A 15,694-nucleotide genomic window follows, 5' to 3' on the forward strand; every position below is an offset into this window, starting at 1 on the left:
TCCAAGAGCTGAACCATGCTGTGCAGCCCTCATTTCTGGGGTGGGATGGGCAGGTGGCATCAGCCCACACTTCTCTTCAGCACAGGTACCATTGGTGTTAAGCACAAGGCTTGCACAGCACTGGCCGTGTGCTCACCTCGCTCCAGGGACTCCCAGAGCTCCCTGGAAGGACACAACAGCTTTGCAGCACACACAAACTCCTGGATCATGCCCATCTTTTGCAGGAAGAACTGCAGCTTGATTAAAAATGGCAAGGTGATACATTTGCAGTCCAAGGGGAAGCTATACCCAGGCTATTGGAGCAGCAGGCAGCTTTTGCTTTTACCTATGGATGTAGAAATGAGCAGAATGTCTGGAAGCCTCTGAAAAGGAGCTGGGGTCTCTGGGAGGTGGCCAACTAAGAGCTTTTTCAAGGATGGATTTTACATGACTTCTAAGCTGTGCATGGTCCATGCACACACACACTCAGCCTGGGAGAGGGGAGCCCAGGAATTATTCACCCTGGGAAGGAAATGAGCATTGCTGTCTCTCTCTCCCCTCTTCACTGCCATGTGCCTTGTTTTCCCCACTTTTCTTCGTGTGATTTGGAATAAAGAGTTTGGACAAAGTAAAAGTCAAAAAGGTCTTTATTTTTCAGCATGCTCCATAAGATTTAAAAGGATTCTGTGCTGGGGCAGAGTAGCTGTTCTTTGTTTAAAATGCTGAAACTGGCATCTACAAATTAAGACAAACTATGTGCAATAGTGTGAGTGCTGCAAGCTTAACACCAAAACCAGAGGGAAGATAGGCTCATTAATTCACTTAGGAACAAAAGGATTGTCTTTAGGACACTAGTTCCCAAAACTAGTGGGGATGAAGTCAGGAAAAGCCAAATGGAAATACTACTGCCAACCTGGCAGTGGCCCTGCAAGCTGGGAGAGTGGCTGTTTAAAGAGGAAAATCCAAACTCTCCTATGGCTTCTGCTGCTGCCTTGTACCAGGAGGAGTTCACTGCCTGCAGAGCCCAGGGGCTTCACAGGCTGCCCACTGCACAGCACGCGGAGAAACAGCTCCTGGCTGCTCAACTTAAACTCATTTCCAAATTTCTATGAGCTCCTGGCATTTTAAACTTGCCTATTAAACAGTTGCACACTTCTTTAAACTAGATTAGGCTATTTGTTTAAACCCTTATCAATTAAACTAATGCAGGTTTTGCATATAAGGAAATCTACCATCTAGAACTTTGTGTTCTTCTCATTCACATTCCACTTTAAACCATAATATCCATGAATGTATTGAGTTTACCAAATGATAAATAATCTCAGAAGCTATCATATTTCTCAATGTATCATTAGAAAATGTCTCTGACCCAAACAAATTATTTACTGTATTTTAGGGAATTTGCAGTTTTATAAAAACATCTTCGTTTCATGGTTAATTTCAAGTTAAAACTAGATTAATAAAATGCTTACTGTTCTGTGTATCAAAAATACATGGCCCAAAATGTGAAAAAATTATATAAAGTGCAATGCAGAGCAAATTAAAGCTCCGTAATTTTACACTGAAGTGAAAGAGGAAATGCTCAGCTTCTAAAAATAATAATTCCGAAAAAATGGTTTTAAAAAAGAACTGGAACTTACTTTATACTCTCTGAAACAAGATTTGATAGGAAACAAAGGAAGAACAATGTATGCAGGCAGGTATTTTGCTTTTGTCACTGAAGCAAGAAAAAAGGATGTGTGGATATAAATACTGCAGTCTTCTGCAAGCAGAATATTTTAGAAATCCCTTACTCATAAAAACTAGGCAGTTGGGGTTTTAGTTTCCTACAGCTACTTACCCTGTGCTAAATTTCCCCCCTTCTATGATGGAAACACTTTTCTTACATGAGACAACACGAATAGCAAGTGACAAGAAAACATGCTTGCTGTTTCAGAGAGTTAAAAACCCCACATTGCAACGGGGGCTGATGGTCCTTTCTCCAGTTCCCTGATGCCCTTTACCTCTTGCCCAGCATTCCCATCACTATTAAACTGAAGCTGTAATAAAAAGAGGCTGAAACTCTGCACTAGCAAAGCAGCTGAGGATCATTCCTGGTTGTTACTATGTCTGGGTAAGAAGCACACCCTGATTCTCTGTAGCCCAGAGATTCACAGAGGTCATGACTTCCCAGCCCCTTGCCTGAGATTACTGTGAATCATTCCAGACTGGTTCCAGAGAGGAACAGGATCCAGTAATGTTGTTTTTCACATCCCTTAACTCCTCCAATATCTGCTTAGCAAAATCATGGTGCAGTTAAGATGCAGACTTAAGATGCACTGGACATACAGTTATTGATCTAATTCCTCTCTTTCCCCCCATATATTTAATTTCATAACAAAATCAATGCCACCAGCCATAGGTGGAGCTCTCCTGAGTTTAATGCTGAAGGGGTATGCGCAAGTTCAGATCCTTAATGAGAGTCCAGACAAGACAGAGTGGGATAAAGGCAGCACTACCATGCCTGCCCCATGACAGAGCAGGGCACAGACCCAGCAGGCCATGAGCTATCTAGCATTTCACACAGACCTACACTTACAGGACTGGCTCAAGCCAGCATAACTCAGGAAACTTCTCTCTAGAAATGTCTCTGCTGAGGGTATGAAGAGCTTTTTCAACAGCAGCACAAGCTTATGTCACCTTAACCTGCTGTGGAACTACAGCCTGACGCAGGATGCAGAGGTCTCAATCTAAAACAATATCCCCAAATTCCATGACTGACCAAGATGATGTCTGGCTCTTTGCAAATGCAGCAGTGGATGGTGCTGTGTTAGAAATACCAAAGGCAAGCAATGGGGCAATGTTCCCTTTACAAAGGTCTACTAATGAAATACTAACTTAGGTAGTCTAAGAGTTGGGAAAGAGCTGGAAAGAGCCTCCTTTACTGGGGGTCCAACTTGGTTTAGGGCTCAGTGCTGGGTTCCAGCAAATGTTTGGGAAAAACTTGGTTAAGGTACAGGGGGTCTGTGAGAGCCCCCACGGAAGCTGCAGCAGCATGGCTCTGGAAAGAGGGACACAAGGGACACAACCATGCCCGATTCAAAGTCTGACAATGCTGGCCCTCATTCAGCAACTTTCTGTAACATAAAAGCTATTCCACAGTTTGATTTTAATAGTTGAAAAAGAGATTCTTTCTCTTCAAAAGAGTGTTCTGTACTATGAACGCGTCATGAATGCACGTGGATAACCAACCTCCCCCAGGCTGGACACAGCAAAGGCAGCACTGGAGCCAACAGCACAGGGATGTGGGGCTGGTGACTCATTTCACAAGGGGCAGGCTATCCTGGATCCCATACTGAGAAACCCCTTCTCCCTGGGGCTGGTGTCAGCAGGACAGATTACAGGCTCAATACCACCAGCCTAACAGCTCTGCAATCTGGCACCAGGTAACACATCCAGAGTGCTGCCACTTCGGTATTACTAGAAACTCTTCCAAGAGCCCTGCACATGTGCAGAGGTATCCACTGTATCCATCCCTCTCACAAAGCTGAATACACAATTCTCAATGCCCTCAGAAAGGCAGATTCACAATTTCACACTCCCAATCCCAGTGGAAAGTACACAGAGGAAAACCCATGTGCCTTTGTTCTACAAGCATTACCTGTGTGAACAGCCCTGGTCAATGAAGTTATTCATGGGGATAGCTGAACTCTCCTGAGAAAACCTGTACTGCTGTGAGGGCTCAGCTTGTTACAATGGGATCTGCATTCTGCTCTTAATTGTGTAGTAAGACTTTTTACCAGACTTGTAATGCATAAAAAAGACCCCAAACCACCAAAAATCAACCACAGAACTTGTGTAATTGACTGCTTAAGACTAGTTTTCTCCTACTGGGATCCAATTCTGAGCACTTTTTTTCAGGTCCTGTCTGACTGGCTCAAGCCCCTTTGCCTACTGTCTCTGCATTTGGACTTTGGCCCTTTGTTACAAGTCTGTCAAACAGGGAAAGAACCAAACAGTCTCTGTTCAACAGACCTGATTATTTCTGTCTTTCAGTTAATTCTGCACTCAAAGCACAAGACAAAACCAGTAAGAGAGATGGGAAGATAATCTGTATTTCATTATTTATCAGCAAAAAAATCCCCAAACAGGGGTGAGATAGCCAGATACACTGTACATGGCAGCCTGTATTCCATCAACCCGGCAGTGAAGATGGAGAGGACCAATATATGAGTGGAGCTTTTAGTTTGATTGTTCAGATCTTTCTCATGACTGAACAATGAATGCTCAATGCAATCTTTTCCTGTAATCTTCTGCTTGTATGAACTCTCTACTTAAGCTGGAGCAGATCAAGTTGCATGATCTCATTCGGACTGTACAGTATCATAAAGAACTCAATTTTAAAAGTTTTTTTCAAAATGATACCATTCAAGCCAAATACTGGTAAATTTAGGAATGTTTTCACCATCAGAATACAAAAACCCCCCGAAACTTTGAGGAAATACAAGAGACAAATCAAGGGAAATTTCAGACTAAACTGTCTCTGTAACCAAGGGAAGTAGATTTTTTTTCTTTCAATTATCCAGAATTTGTGCGGCTTTGTAAAGGTGTTTTACTTTACTTTTGTCATGGAAAATAACATACCACTATGTGATTTACTAAATCACTACGTGATTTACAATTTCTCCCTCCTCCTTTTGGTTCTTAGGAATTCCCAAATCCTATACATTATAATGCATAATAAGCAGTTATAAAATTATACCAACATTATAATTTCAGAGAGGTATTAAGATCCCAGTGCTATAAAAGTTCATTTTCAGAGAGTGCATGCTTGCAGTGATGTACAAACACACATCACTTGTTCCCCTAATTTAGCCCTTTGTAAGTATTGCACCTGATTAATAAGGCTACTGTCTATTTTCTTCTAACACTAAAAATTACACATAGGCAACATCATATGTGGCTTAAAAACACAGTATTTCTAAAGTTTTTAGGTAAACTCATTTATTTCCTTTCATACTCAGAGCTCCTATGCCTCCAGTTGCCTGGAGGAGTGTTGAGTGTACAGGAAATACAGATGGAACAAGAGAAATTTATTTAATGTGACCTGCTTATCATGTATTTTTTTTATTCAGTGAGCTCAAGTAGATTTCTTTGAGCTTGATATCAAATACACACCTTTTACAAACTTAAACAATGCTTTCACATGCTGAAATGTACAGCTGAACTTGTCTCTTTCTCACCTTCCCTTCTGCAATGCAAAAAACCATAATAAAAAAATTCTGTAAATTTGTCTGGTCTTCTAAATACGAGATAAATTGCATAAATCCAGGAAAAGGTAGATTGTCCCACAAAGTGCATATTTCACACAAAGCTATAGGAGTATCTGCTCTGGCCAAGGCCTGATTTCAGAAGAGCTCAAAAATGTGTGCCAAACTTTAGGAGCATGAGGAGTCTCCTCAGCAAACTCCCCAGGTGGAGGCAAACACATCTCGAGTGCTCTGGTGAACCTGAGCCTACATTTTGTTCTGTAACATCAGCAGTTCTGTGTCTGTGCAATTGTACTTTGTAATTCACACACTATGTGCTCCCCTTCCCTGAAAGATTTGTTGGCATCACTTTAAGAATTAATTACTACAGTTAAACACTGATAATGAAAATTCTGATACCATGTAAATGTTAAATTTACATTTGTACTTCCTAATACAGAGGATGCTGATTTTTGTTCACTTCATTATACACATTTGGGCAGCTGAAAAACAGAGTGCCTGGACACAGGAAAAAGAATTGATAGGAAAAGATTATTACAGATCAAATAGGATTTTTCTGTGTAAAAATAAAGCAAAATTGAGAATTTGCAAAAAAACTTGTGGAATTTCAAAACCCTAGACAGCCCAATTCTAAACCTTGGTTTACTGAAGCTGACACCTTTGCAGATATGACAAAAATATGTGATGACATGTTTTCTTTTAATTTCATGTAGAAGTAGCCCTTTGCAAAGCGCAGTACACCACTCTCCAGGATATCATGCTGACATACTGCTTTTTTGCTTGCTGAAGTCATTTGGTAAGAAATAATTCAATTACAGACAAAGCATGTTTTGACCAAGCAACTTTGTAGACAAGAAGCCCTTCTATTTACACTAGATCTTGAAAAGATTTACACAAATTTATAGATTTACATTAAAATAGGTTATGTTTTAAGCTAATTTTCTGTATTTTTATGTAATTTTTTTTTGTACTTGGAACTTCCTAAGCTACAGCATTAAGTAAGATCATGTTCATCAATTAGTGCTTAATTCTAATTTTAATAATTCAAGTAGTGACATATTGCTTTTTCCATTTTGCCTAAAATAGAAAAAAAATCATTCTCTTAGATATCTTCCATTCAAACAAACTCACATCCTGCCTTTACAGCCCTCTCACGTTCCCTGAGGAAATCTGTTTCAACTGTTTTCTTTTTCCTGTCTTCCAGAGACAGCTTTATACAAACATTCTAGTAATTTTTGTTTATCTGGCCATTGCCATTAAACATCATATATTAATTGATACTGGGTATCACATACTATGTTAAGGACTCTAGAATCAAACCTGAATCTTTAAGAGGATTGGCAAGTAGTAAATACCAACACTCAAACATTTTAGAATGTTCAAGTCCATCTTTAGTTTTAATTACATAAAGAATTCAGATTTAATGCTGAAAGAGCATTTATATTGCTAAATTTATTTCCCTCAAGGGTATATGAGAGATCTCACATTCAGATTCAAATACATAAGGAGAAAATTCTAGGTGTCAAGATGTGTCAAAACAGACACAGAACACCAGCTTGTTACTAAATTTATCTATTCTCTTCTGTTTCATCAGCTGAAAAAATTCTTGCTGTGAATGTGAGGAAACACCAGAGCAACCTGTACTTTCTTCTGGCTGCTGCCATCAGAAACAGGCTGATTTCCCTGTTCCCAGAGTCCTTCTGCACTGCTGTTACAAATGGTCTGTGTGAAGCACAAGGAACATGATGAGTGCTTTCTGTATTGAGGAATAAGCTCAAAAAGTTGCAAGTGGAGACATACAGCTCCTTAAACCCCTCATTTGGATAGAACTGAGAGGACAGCCAGTGTGAAAGCACTGTAGTCCAAGATGGAAAGAGCAGTTCAAGTGGACACTCAAGTGGAGATGTACATTGGCTGTTAAGATTTTCCAGCTCCATATGGATGCAAAGAAAGGCTGCTCCCATCTAGCAGACAGACAGTGTATCTAAATGCTCAGCTTAATTTCTGCCCATGACTTCCTTCTAGGTATTTTCCAAAGGTGCCATAAAACTCCGCTGAACTTGTACTAGAATAAAATCTACACTATGATACCTTATACCTGCCTGGTTATGTACTAGAAAAACCTGACAAATGCAGATTAAAGTCCAAACTCCACACTGCTCTCAGTTCCAGTGCTACCACCTCACAAGAAGATTGAATAAAATATAAGATCAAGATGAGCTTTACAAATGTTTCCGTATCAAAATGTTTCTAAGAAAAGGCGCAGCACAACTGTCACCAGCAGATGCCTCTAACTTTGAACAGAAGGAAGACTCACTGGCAATCTCCAACATCTCTGCAAATGGCTACCAAGCCTCTAATTCCATGTCCTGCTCCCAAGATCATGTTCCAAGACATTTACAGGTGGCAGAAGAAAGAAATCACTTTGCAGTGCAACACAGCGATTGTCCTGGATTCTCAACAGGGCCATTTTAGCTGGTTCCAGGCCACAGCAAGCAATAGAGAACCATCCCAATGTACTGGATCAGAATGAGTGACAGAATGAAATTAGTGCCAAGAACATCTGGGACACTGCATGGTGCTGGAATCTGTTGTGCAGGTTCTACAAGAGCTTTTGGCTAAAGCTTTACCTCCTGTTCTGCTGCCTATCTAGTCATTATTGTGAAAAACAGAAGGGACAAGGAATAAAGACAGCCAGGAACTGCAAGGACTGCAAGGAACTTGTAGATAATTAGACAGCTAACATTCATACCAGGCTAAGGTTGTAGGAAAAGTAAATGGCAGACAGGCATTCTGCTCAGCTTGTGAGTACACAAGCAGAGCTGGCCTGCCAACAGGTACATGCTAGGTGATGACTGGTGTTGATTAAAAGTGTAAACTTGCAAATTGGAACAGAAGTTTGACTCACTTTGCATCTTGTATTTCCTGTTGTGTTTGTGCAAGGCACTAGAGAATCAGGCACATTTTTTTGTGTGGAAACCCTTTTATGACTAAGATGATCTGAGTTTTAATGTTCTATAGCTTCATAGAGGAGCAGTTGGAGCACAGTCAGTATTAAAAATTGCCATTAAAATTTCCCACTTCTAAAATTATCTCATTTTCCAGATCTTTTGGGGAATGGGGTGAATGGGGAATTGGGAAATAGCTTTGTTTTAACAACAAAATATTTTTCTTTTCCTAAAGAAAAATATTTGGGATGAGTATGGTTGATCTCCACTCTGATACTGATGCTGGCAATTTCTGTTACCAACGTCAATAATATTAACAATAAAACAGATCCTTAAACTTTTATATCAAATTCTGGTTCTTGACACAGATGAACCCCCATCCAATTCCCTGTAGCACACAGACACTGCATGATGTGTTCAAGACATTCCTTCTGACTTCTCTGGAGGGTCAGAGACAATTACCTACCTCCCACAAAGAAACCAAAAACTGCAACTGTCATCACATGTAGTGATGACAATAAATGACCACAGCACTCAGGCTAGCTCCTCCTCAGGAGAACAAAGAAATCTGACTGGTTTGGACTGGTCAGTGCAGAAGTGTGAGATAAATCAGGTGTTAGGAGGACAGCGACACAGCCCAAAGCAACACAGAAGCAAGAGACTGAAAAATGGAAGCGATTACTCCAGATTCTGATCAGTACTGCCAGCAGAAGGGAGGCTTAGCTGACATTTCTGTTCCTGCTGGCTGTGTGAGGATCACAAAGGGGATCTGAGCAGGCACTGAGCTGCTCGTGCAACTCGAGTTAACTGGAGCTCAGAGCACAAAGTGACTGCAGAACATTCTCTGCACGGACAGGCTGTCACCGGCCTGGCCTCAGACACAGAACCTCGACAGGCGCCTGCTTAGGAATCAAAATGCCACAGCCAGAAGATCCAAAATTGATTTAATATAAACCACTGATAAAAGGTTGAGTAAAAATACTGGTAATTTAGCTTTGTCCTGCAGGATTTATCTATACTTCTGACTCGTTAACATCAACTTTCTCTCCAACTTTGATGGTTTGTGGCTTTAGTCCTTTATGTAATCCATATTCAATTTGTACCAGAGGGCAATCTGGTCTGGCAACAAAACCATTCTTCTGTGCAGAAATTTATAAAGAATAATCTTATTACAATAGTTTCTCAAGTGCCCTCGGGAAAGCTGCTCACAATGCCATGACATTATAGAAACAACATACAATCTGATACATTATTTTCAAAAAAATCCTCCAAAGCAAAAAGGAGGTGAACAACAAGTATATAGGCAAATACTGTTAGTCCAACAACAGTCGAATTATGGAACACTTTATAGTCTTGGAGTGCTTTTAAAATGGGAGGCAGGGAACAAATTGGCAGGAATATCTTGGGAAAGTCACAAATTTTTTATGTTTTATCAAAGTAAGTACACCATCAGCAAACCCAGTGTTTGAAGATGAAATGTCTGTGAATTACCATGAGGTATTTAACCATGGAAATTGAAAAAAGACAACATGTAAAGAAAATCCATGTTTTACTAAGAGGAAAGAAGATAATACAGTGTCTATGTATATCCATTGACCCTTCGTGTCTTTTTTTCTATTTGTAAAGAAAACAATCTTTCTCTTCCCTGTTAATTCCAGATTTTATATACACATATAAAACTATAAAATATATATAGTTTTACATGTATATACACACACACATACAAAAATACTCATACACACTCACATGTGTATATATCTCAGGGTCTTACTGGATTTCAGAGTCTGTTTTTCTTTTTTTTTTGTGACTTAGAGAACACAATTGGGTAAAAAATCAAGTAATTGCATGCATGCAAGCGTATCTTGCCACTTGTGCATGTAAATTACACAATCTGTAAATAACTGCAGAAATAGCATGCTCAAATTAGGCACCTGATTGCCCAATTAACTTGTTCCCAGAAAATCAGATGATAACCTTCAGTAGCTCCTATTATAGATTCTTCTTTTCACTGCTACCCTATGGAATCCACAGTGTATATTCCAAACTACTGCATTGTTATTTTGTGCTTTTACACAGACACAAGCAGCCCTGCACACTTAATAAAGCTATCAAGTGAACTTTGGACCAGATTTTAGAAAGTTGTTTAGATACTTAAAAGCCTTCTTATGAGAATGAGCCAGCTTAGACAATTAAAAAAAAATTTGGTCTAATTTCAATTGGTTCAAATGTTATGGAAAAAAAACCCCAGTCATTTGTGGCCCGTCAACCTCTATTAATAGGCAAAGTTTTGCTTCTGTGTCTTTAATTGTTTTAAGGTGGATAAGTATTATTTCACCATATACATCACTTCCTAGTAAATCCTTCCTTTATTTTGCATTTTGAAATAATCATTAATTAACAGTAATTTGATACAAGTGGACACAGAACACCAGGCTGCTGCACTCCAGTGTATACTTCCTAATGGACAGAGAAACTGAAATACCCAAATCAATCCAAGTACTGCAAACACAGAAACTCATTAATTCATCTATCAAAATGAGTTAAGAAATGGCCTTTTACCACAAATATGCTGCTCCTTTGCTCTTGTACTTCTTTTTCTGAGATGATGTTGCAGAAAGAGGGTATTTTCTTTTCTCTACCAATTTTTTGCATCAAATAAATCTTAGTAACTTTAAAAGAAAAAGCTGAACGAACCATTATCTTAACAACAATCTTTGAAATAAGAGAAAAGGAAGCAAAAGCAGAACTGCTGGGCTGGATCGTTTCCCTGAATAAGGTACTACATATAATCCTAGTGGCTGCATTTACCAGTTCTTCACAGGCCTCCTGCAGCAACAGCTGTGCTGGTCCAACTGTTCACCCCCCCTCTGAAAGGGGAGAGTAATAAGAAAAGCTACTGGAGCCCCCTCATATCCTTGTGGGTTTCAATCAAGCATCACCGTATTTCTTCCCTCAGACTTCTTGTGACAGTATCTGCTGGTGACTTGCCATTGCTGCTTTTCTTCCTCTAGAGGATCAAAATCCAATTTGGTACTTAAATTACTTTGTTCCACTCCACTGGTCTGTGCCTCTTTTAAAAAACTTCCAGGAGTGCTGCTTGTCCTTCTTGCAAAATCAACTTTGCTTTTCTCCTATAAACAATCAAATGAAAATCCCAACTCTTCCCCACATGCCCTTTTCAAAAATATAATCATGATCATTTGTATCAGGAGAATTATTTAGCAGTCTCCAGTCTTAGTACAGCTTTTGTTGAGAAAACTGTAGCTTATATGACTCTGAAGTGTTTATTAGAAAGCTTTCAAAGAGATCTTCGTTTCAGGAAAAGAAAAATTGTTCAGTTTAGCAAATACAGACGTTCACAGCAGAAAGACTGAAATGGTTAAAAATGATCCTAGGGAGCAAGCAGCTCACAGAGTTAGCAAAATAATTAACATTTTCCTTTCTTTTACAGAAGAACACTAATAGCTGCTCTGGTTTCCACACTTACTGAGACAGATTTTGTTGTGTGGTCTTGGTTTTGCCTTTTTTTTTTTTTTGCTCTATTGCTCCACACAGGTTTTAATTAGTGCTTGTCCTTGGCTACAAGTGCTTCATTTTGAAATACAAAGCTCTTTAAAAAAAAAAAAACAAAAAAACCCCAAAACAAACAAACAAAAAAACCACCCCAAAAAACCAAAACCCCCAACATCACTGGAGGGGAAAATGGGAAGTGATACAGCGCAGCTGCAGCAATCTGCTTCTGCTGTTGTTCTCCCCCTCCCCAAATCCTCTGCATAATTTCAATGGTTAGTCGATGAACCTTTGGCAGGCCTTCTTCCATCGGCAGGCAGTGCACCACATATCTCTGTTCTCCATCCCATAGACCTTCCGACACTTTTTCCCCTCCCCTCTAGGCTTCCTGTCAGAGAGAAAGGGAAGCTTGTTAACCAGATGCTTTTGTAGTTTTGCTTTTCACCCTAAGACCAGGACAACAAACTCAGTGGACTGCAGGAGGTAGACAACCCATGGCTTTTCATGGGGTTTGGGCTGGTTTCATTCCAGCTGGGAGCTAAAGAAGTGACAGACACATGCATGGCTGTGACTCTATCACTCTCAGGAACCAGGCCTTCTCCTTGCCTGGCTTTCACAGCTTCTGTAGCAGCTGCTGAGCCAAATCCTCTGCTCCTGGGATGATCCCAGGAACATACTGCCCTGACTTTAGCCAGCAACTAAACTTGGACTTAATGAATTATACTTTAGCCACATGAAGTGCTAAGCTGTAACGGGCAGCCATAGCTGTTCCACAATACAGGCCAGGCCATCTCAGGCTATAGTGCTGCAGAGCTGTGGTAAAATATTTGGAATAATAGCTCAGAGCAGCAGACCTTGACCACCAAGAAGTATCAGCTATGCCAAAGCAGAGAAAAGCTACCAGCTCCTAACCTTGCTGGTCCTTCCTGCAGTTTGCTCTGAGCTCATTGACTGAAAAACAACAGAGTGAGTGGGAAGTTTTAACCCTTGCTCTCACTTGCAGCACATTCTTGTGTGTACCTTCTCTGTGGTTCCCAAAGCCAGCAAGCTGGGCAGCACCTGCTTTTAAAGCTGTAACAATTGTCCTGTTTTCCATCTTACAACCACACTCAAAAGATCACAAGTTTAGAAAATGACCCAAGTAACTGTTAAAATGGATTTTTTAATTCAACACTTTACAAAAAGGCAGCAAACCTGAGGAGCAATGCTTCACCAAGCAATCCAATGTTCACTACTGCAATGCCACCTGTCCCAGAATCTTTAAATAAAGTAACTGTACCAACAGAACTGTTTAATACCTGATTTATATGTTGCATGGCACACATGGGATTCCTTTCTTGCATACCCACATATTTTCTGATTTCTGAACATGAATTAATAGGCACAATCCATGAACTGGGAAGATCCCAAGTTTGGTTTGTAGCATATGCAATGATCTGAGAGTCATGAAGAAAATGAAAAGCATGAAATCTTCTTTTTGCCTCATTTTACGGTACAGTCACCTTTAGGACTGTGAGAAATATGGAGTTTCTTTACTGTAAGAAATTTAGCATTACAGTCTGATTTTTTAACCTTTTTGAAGACTTTAAAAGTAGATTCTGGTCAAATATCAGTTAAATTTAGTAGTAATGAATGCAGCTTATGTCTAGGAAGACAAGGCATAAAATGCTTTGCCTTAATCTAATTTATTGTAAGACAGGGCTTCTTATAGTTCAATTGAAGCCAAATGCCATTTTGACTGAATGGAGATAAACATGTGAGATAGTCCAACCTTTCAGGGAAAAGTGCAAAACCAGACAGTGCAGCTGAACTTTACCTTTGATGGTAGTGAAAAGAAAAATAGGTTCTGAACGCTTACTTTGAAGAGCTCTAGCAAGAACCTGCCTGACAAGTGCAACCAGGGTTGGTGGTGGGCTTTTTCTGATCCTCTGGCCACTGACAACTTATCTACAGAATACCCTGCAGGTTGTGAGGCTGTAGTGTCAGCAGGAGCTAATGGTCCCATACCTCAAGCCAAATGCTACTCGAGGCGGTGATGAAAGAACCGTGTGGGTCTGTTTCTGCTCTCCACTCCCTGCAGCACGATTATGGGTCGGTGAGACCTGTCAATACAGACAAAAAAGCTGCTTACAAACAACATACACATATGAATGCAGTATAAATACTTTTTCTAAGAAAATGCAAATAATGCTGCATGGCGGCAAGGATACCCAGGAAAGGTGACTATATAACATACAAACATAATTAAGTGAAAAATTAATTTAGCATTAGGTACATTAACTTCTCCTTGTTTCTCTGTATTTCTAGTCATCCTCCTAGAGCAATCCAAAATACAGATCAGCATTACTGAAGGTTTTGAAAAAGACAAGAAATACATCCATTCTTATTTAAAAACTCTGACTAGCTCTTACGAAAACTTTCTCCAATAAGCAAAGAAAATAACTGGAAAAATAAACTCTGTCCTGTGCTGAGTTCAATACCAAAAATCTCCTATGAAATAAAGGGATTTCACTTGTTGCACCTGCCTGTCACTTGGCACTCTTTGTGGAGAGACACCCCTGGAGAAGAGAGCTTGTTGAAGAGCACTTCCAGCGGGGCCCCTCGAGGTTTAACAGGCAGGGAGCACAATGCAGCCCTTCTGATCAAAGTTGCTAACAATATGTATCTCCTTACCCCACACAGTAAAACCTTCTCAGCATGTGAATGTTTCCAAGGGAAGGGTGTAGTTTGGTCTTCTGAGACTTTCCAAAGAAGTCTCCTACATGAGCATGGGGCTTGACAACATCACTCAAGTGATCACACGGCATAAAGCTTGGCCTTAAATGATACCTACATTATTTTACTATGGTCTTATTTTGCTCCTGTGTGAAGGCCACAACCACTTTACATCTAAAATACCAGAAGAAAATTCTGAACACTCGTTTTTTTGTTGTATATTGAATGTAGCATCTAGTGCACAGTCAGCCTCCTGCTGCCAGGAACTGCAGATGTGATCATAGTTCTCTGCACTGCTATGACTTTTCCCTCCTGCCCTTTTCAAGGTTTACAATATCTGGAAAAGAGGGAACTGACTGACCTTACTTGAAGAGAATTACTGTATGTGCTTTGATTTTTGATACAAAGTCTATTTTAAAGCTACTACATGGTAGCAAAAAACTAATGCTTGTCATTGAGTGCAGACACTCGTTTCAACTTTTACTCTTGGCAAGTAGCAGGAGAAATTTTTGATTTAAGTGCGTATGTGGCTCACACTCTGAACAAACTTAGACCATTACTGATATACAAAATATACCTGCAAAACTTGAAAGAAATTTCTTCTCTCTCTGCCAGCTCACCATGTTTTGTACATCCAAATCCCACATTAGCTCCTTTTGTTCTATCCCTCCAGAATACTAAGGGCAACTTGTTCCCTGCTACTTTTTTCCAAATTTTTATCAACCACTTTCCTTGTTTCATCTAAGAATGTATTAGCTGCTTGTCATTGAACAGAAGAGTACTTGGATGGCCTCCTATGTTATAAGCAATTATCTTGCTACTTCCAAACAGAGATCAGACGGGAGCAGTAATTACAGCATGCAGACTCCTCCCTTGCATTCTCCTGAGAGGGTCTCTGCACAATGGTTCCACAGACTGGCACACCAAGGCAGCTACACAGCACTGAAGCTGAGCTGTAGTGTATTCTGATAGGCTTTGCAGCAGGTCTAACCAATATCAGTCAGCTGCTCTCTACATGGAACACTGAGAGCAGATTAAGAGCAAGCCCCGAGAAGGCAATCCTTGCCCTTGGAGGCTTTTCATGTCTGAAGCACTGCTGAATGTAGAGTGAAATAATGCTGTTTGTTTGAAGCAAGGACCTGGAGTTTCCAGTTACAACTCCTGGGGGGGAAATTGTGGTTTGAGAGAAGATTTGTGACCTGTGAACATCAGATGATCAAAGATCTTGCCTGTTCAACCTTTTTGGGTCTTACAGCAGGCAGATGTAAGTAAGTATCAGATGGTGGAGATCAT

At 40.1% G+C, this 15,694-nt stretch overlaps 1 protein-coding gene across 2 annotated transcripts in view; it reads right to left on the reverse strand.

The window, feature by feature from the left end:
- Positions 1 to 608: 608 nt before the first annotated feature.
- ZNF704 (zinc finger protein 704) overlaps positions 609 to 15,694 on the reverse strand; it is a 96,470-nt gene continuing 81,384 nt past the window's right edge. For both annotated transcript variants that reach the window (XM_059487074.1, XM_059487065.1), the window contains 3 exons: positions 13,694 to 13,788; positions 8,480 to 12,074; positions 609 to 8,446 (listed from right to left, as the gene is read on the reverse strand). In XM_059487074.1, coding sequence (XP_059343057.1) covers positions 11,963 to 12,074; positions 13,694 to 13,788 — 207 coding nt within the window. In that variant the 3' untranslated portion in view covers positions 609 to 8,446; positions 8,480 to 11,962. The remainder of the gene's footprint in view (positions 8,447 to 8,479; positions 12,075 to 13,693; positions 13,789 to 15,694) is intronic.

Source organism: Ammospiza nelsoni, chromosome 1 (genome assembly GCF_027579445.1).
Source record: "Ammospiza nelsoni isolate bAmmNel1 chromosome 1, bAmmNel1.pri, whole genome shotgun sequence".
Classification (NCBI taxonomy): domain Eukaryota; kingdom Metazoa; phylum Chordata; class Aves; order Passeriformes; family Passerellidae; genus Ammospiza; species Ammospiza nelsoni.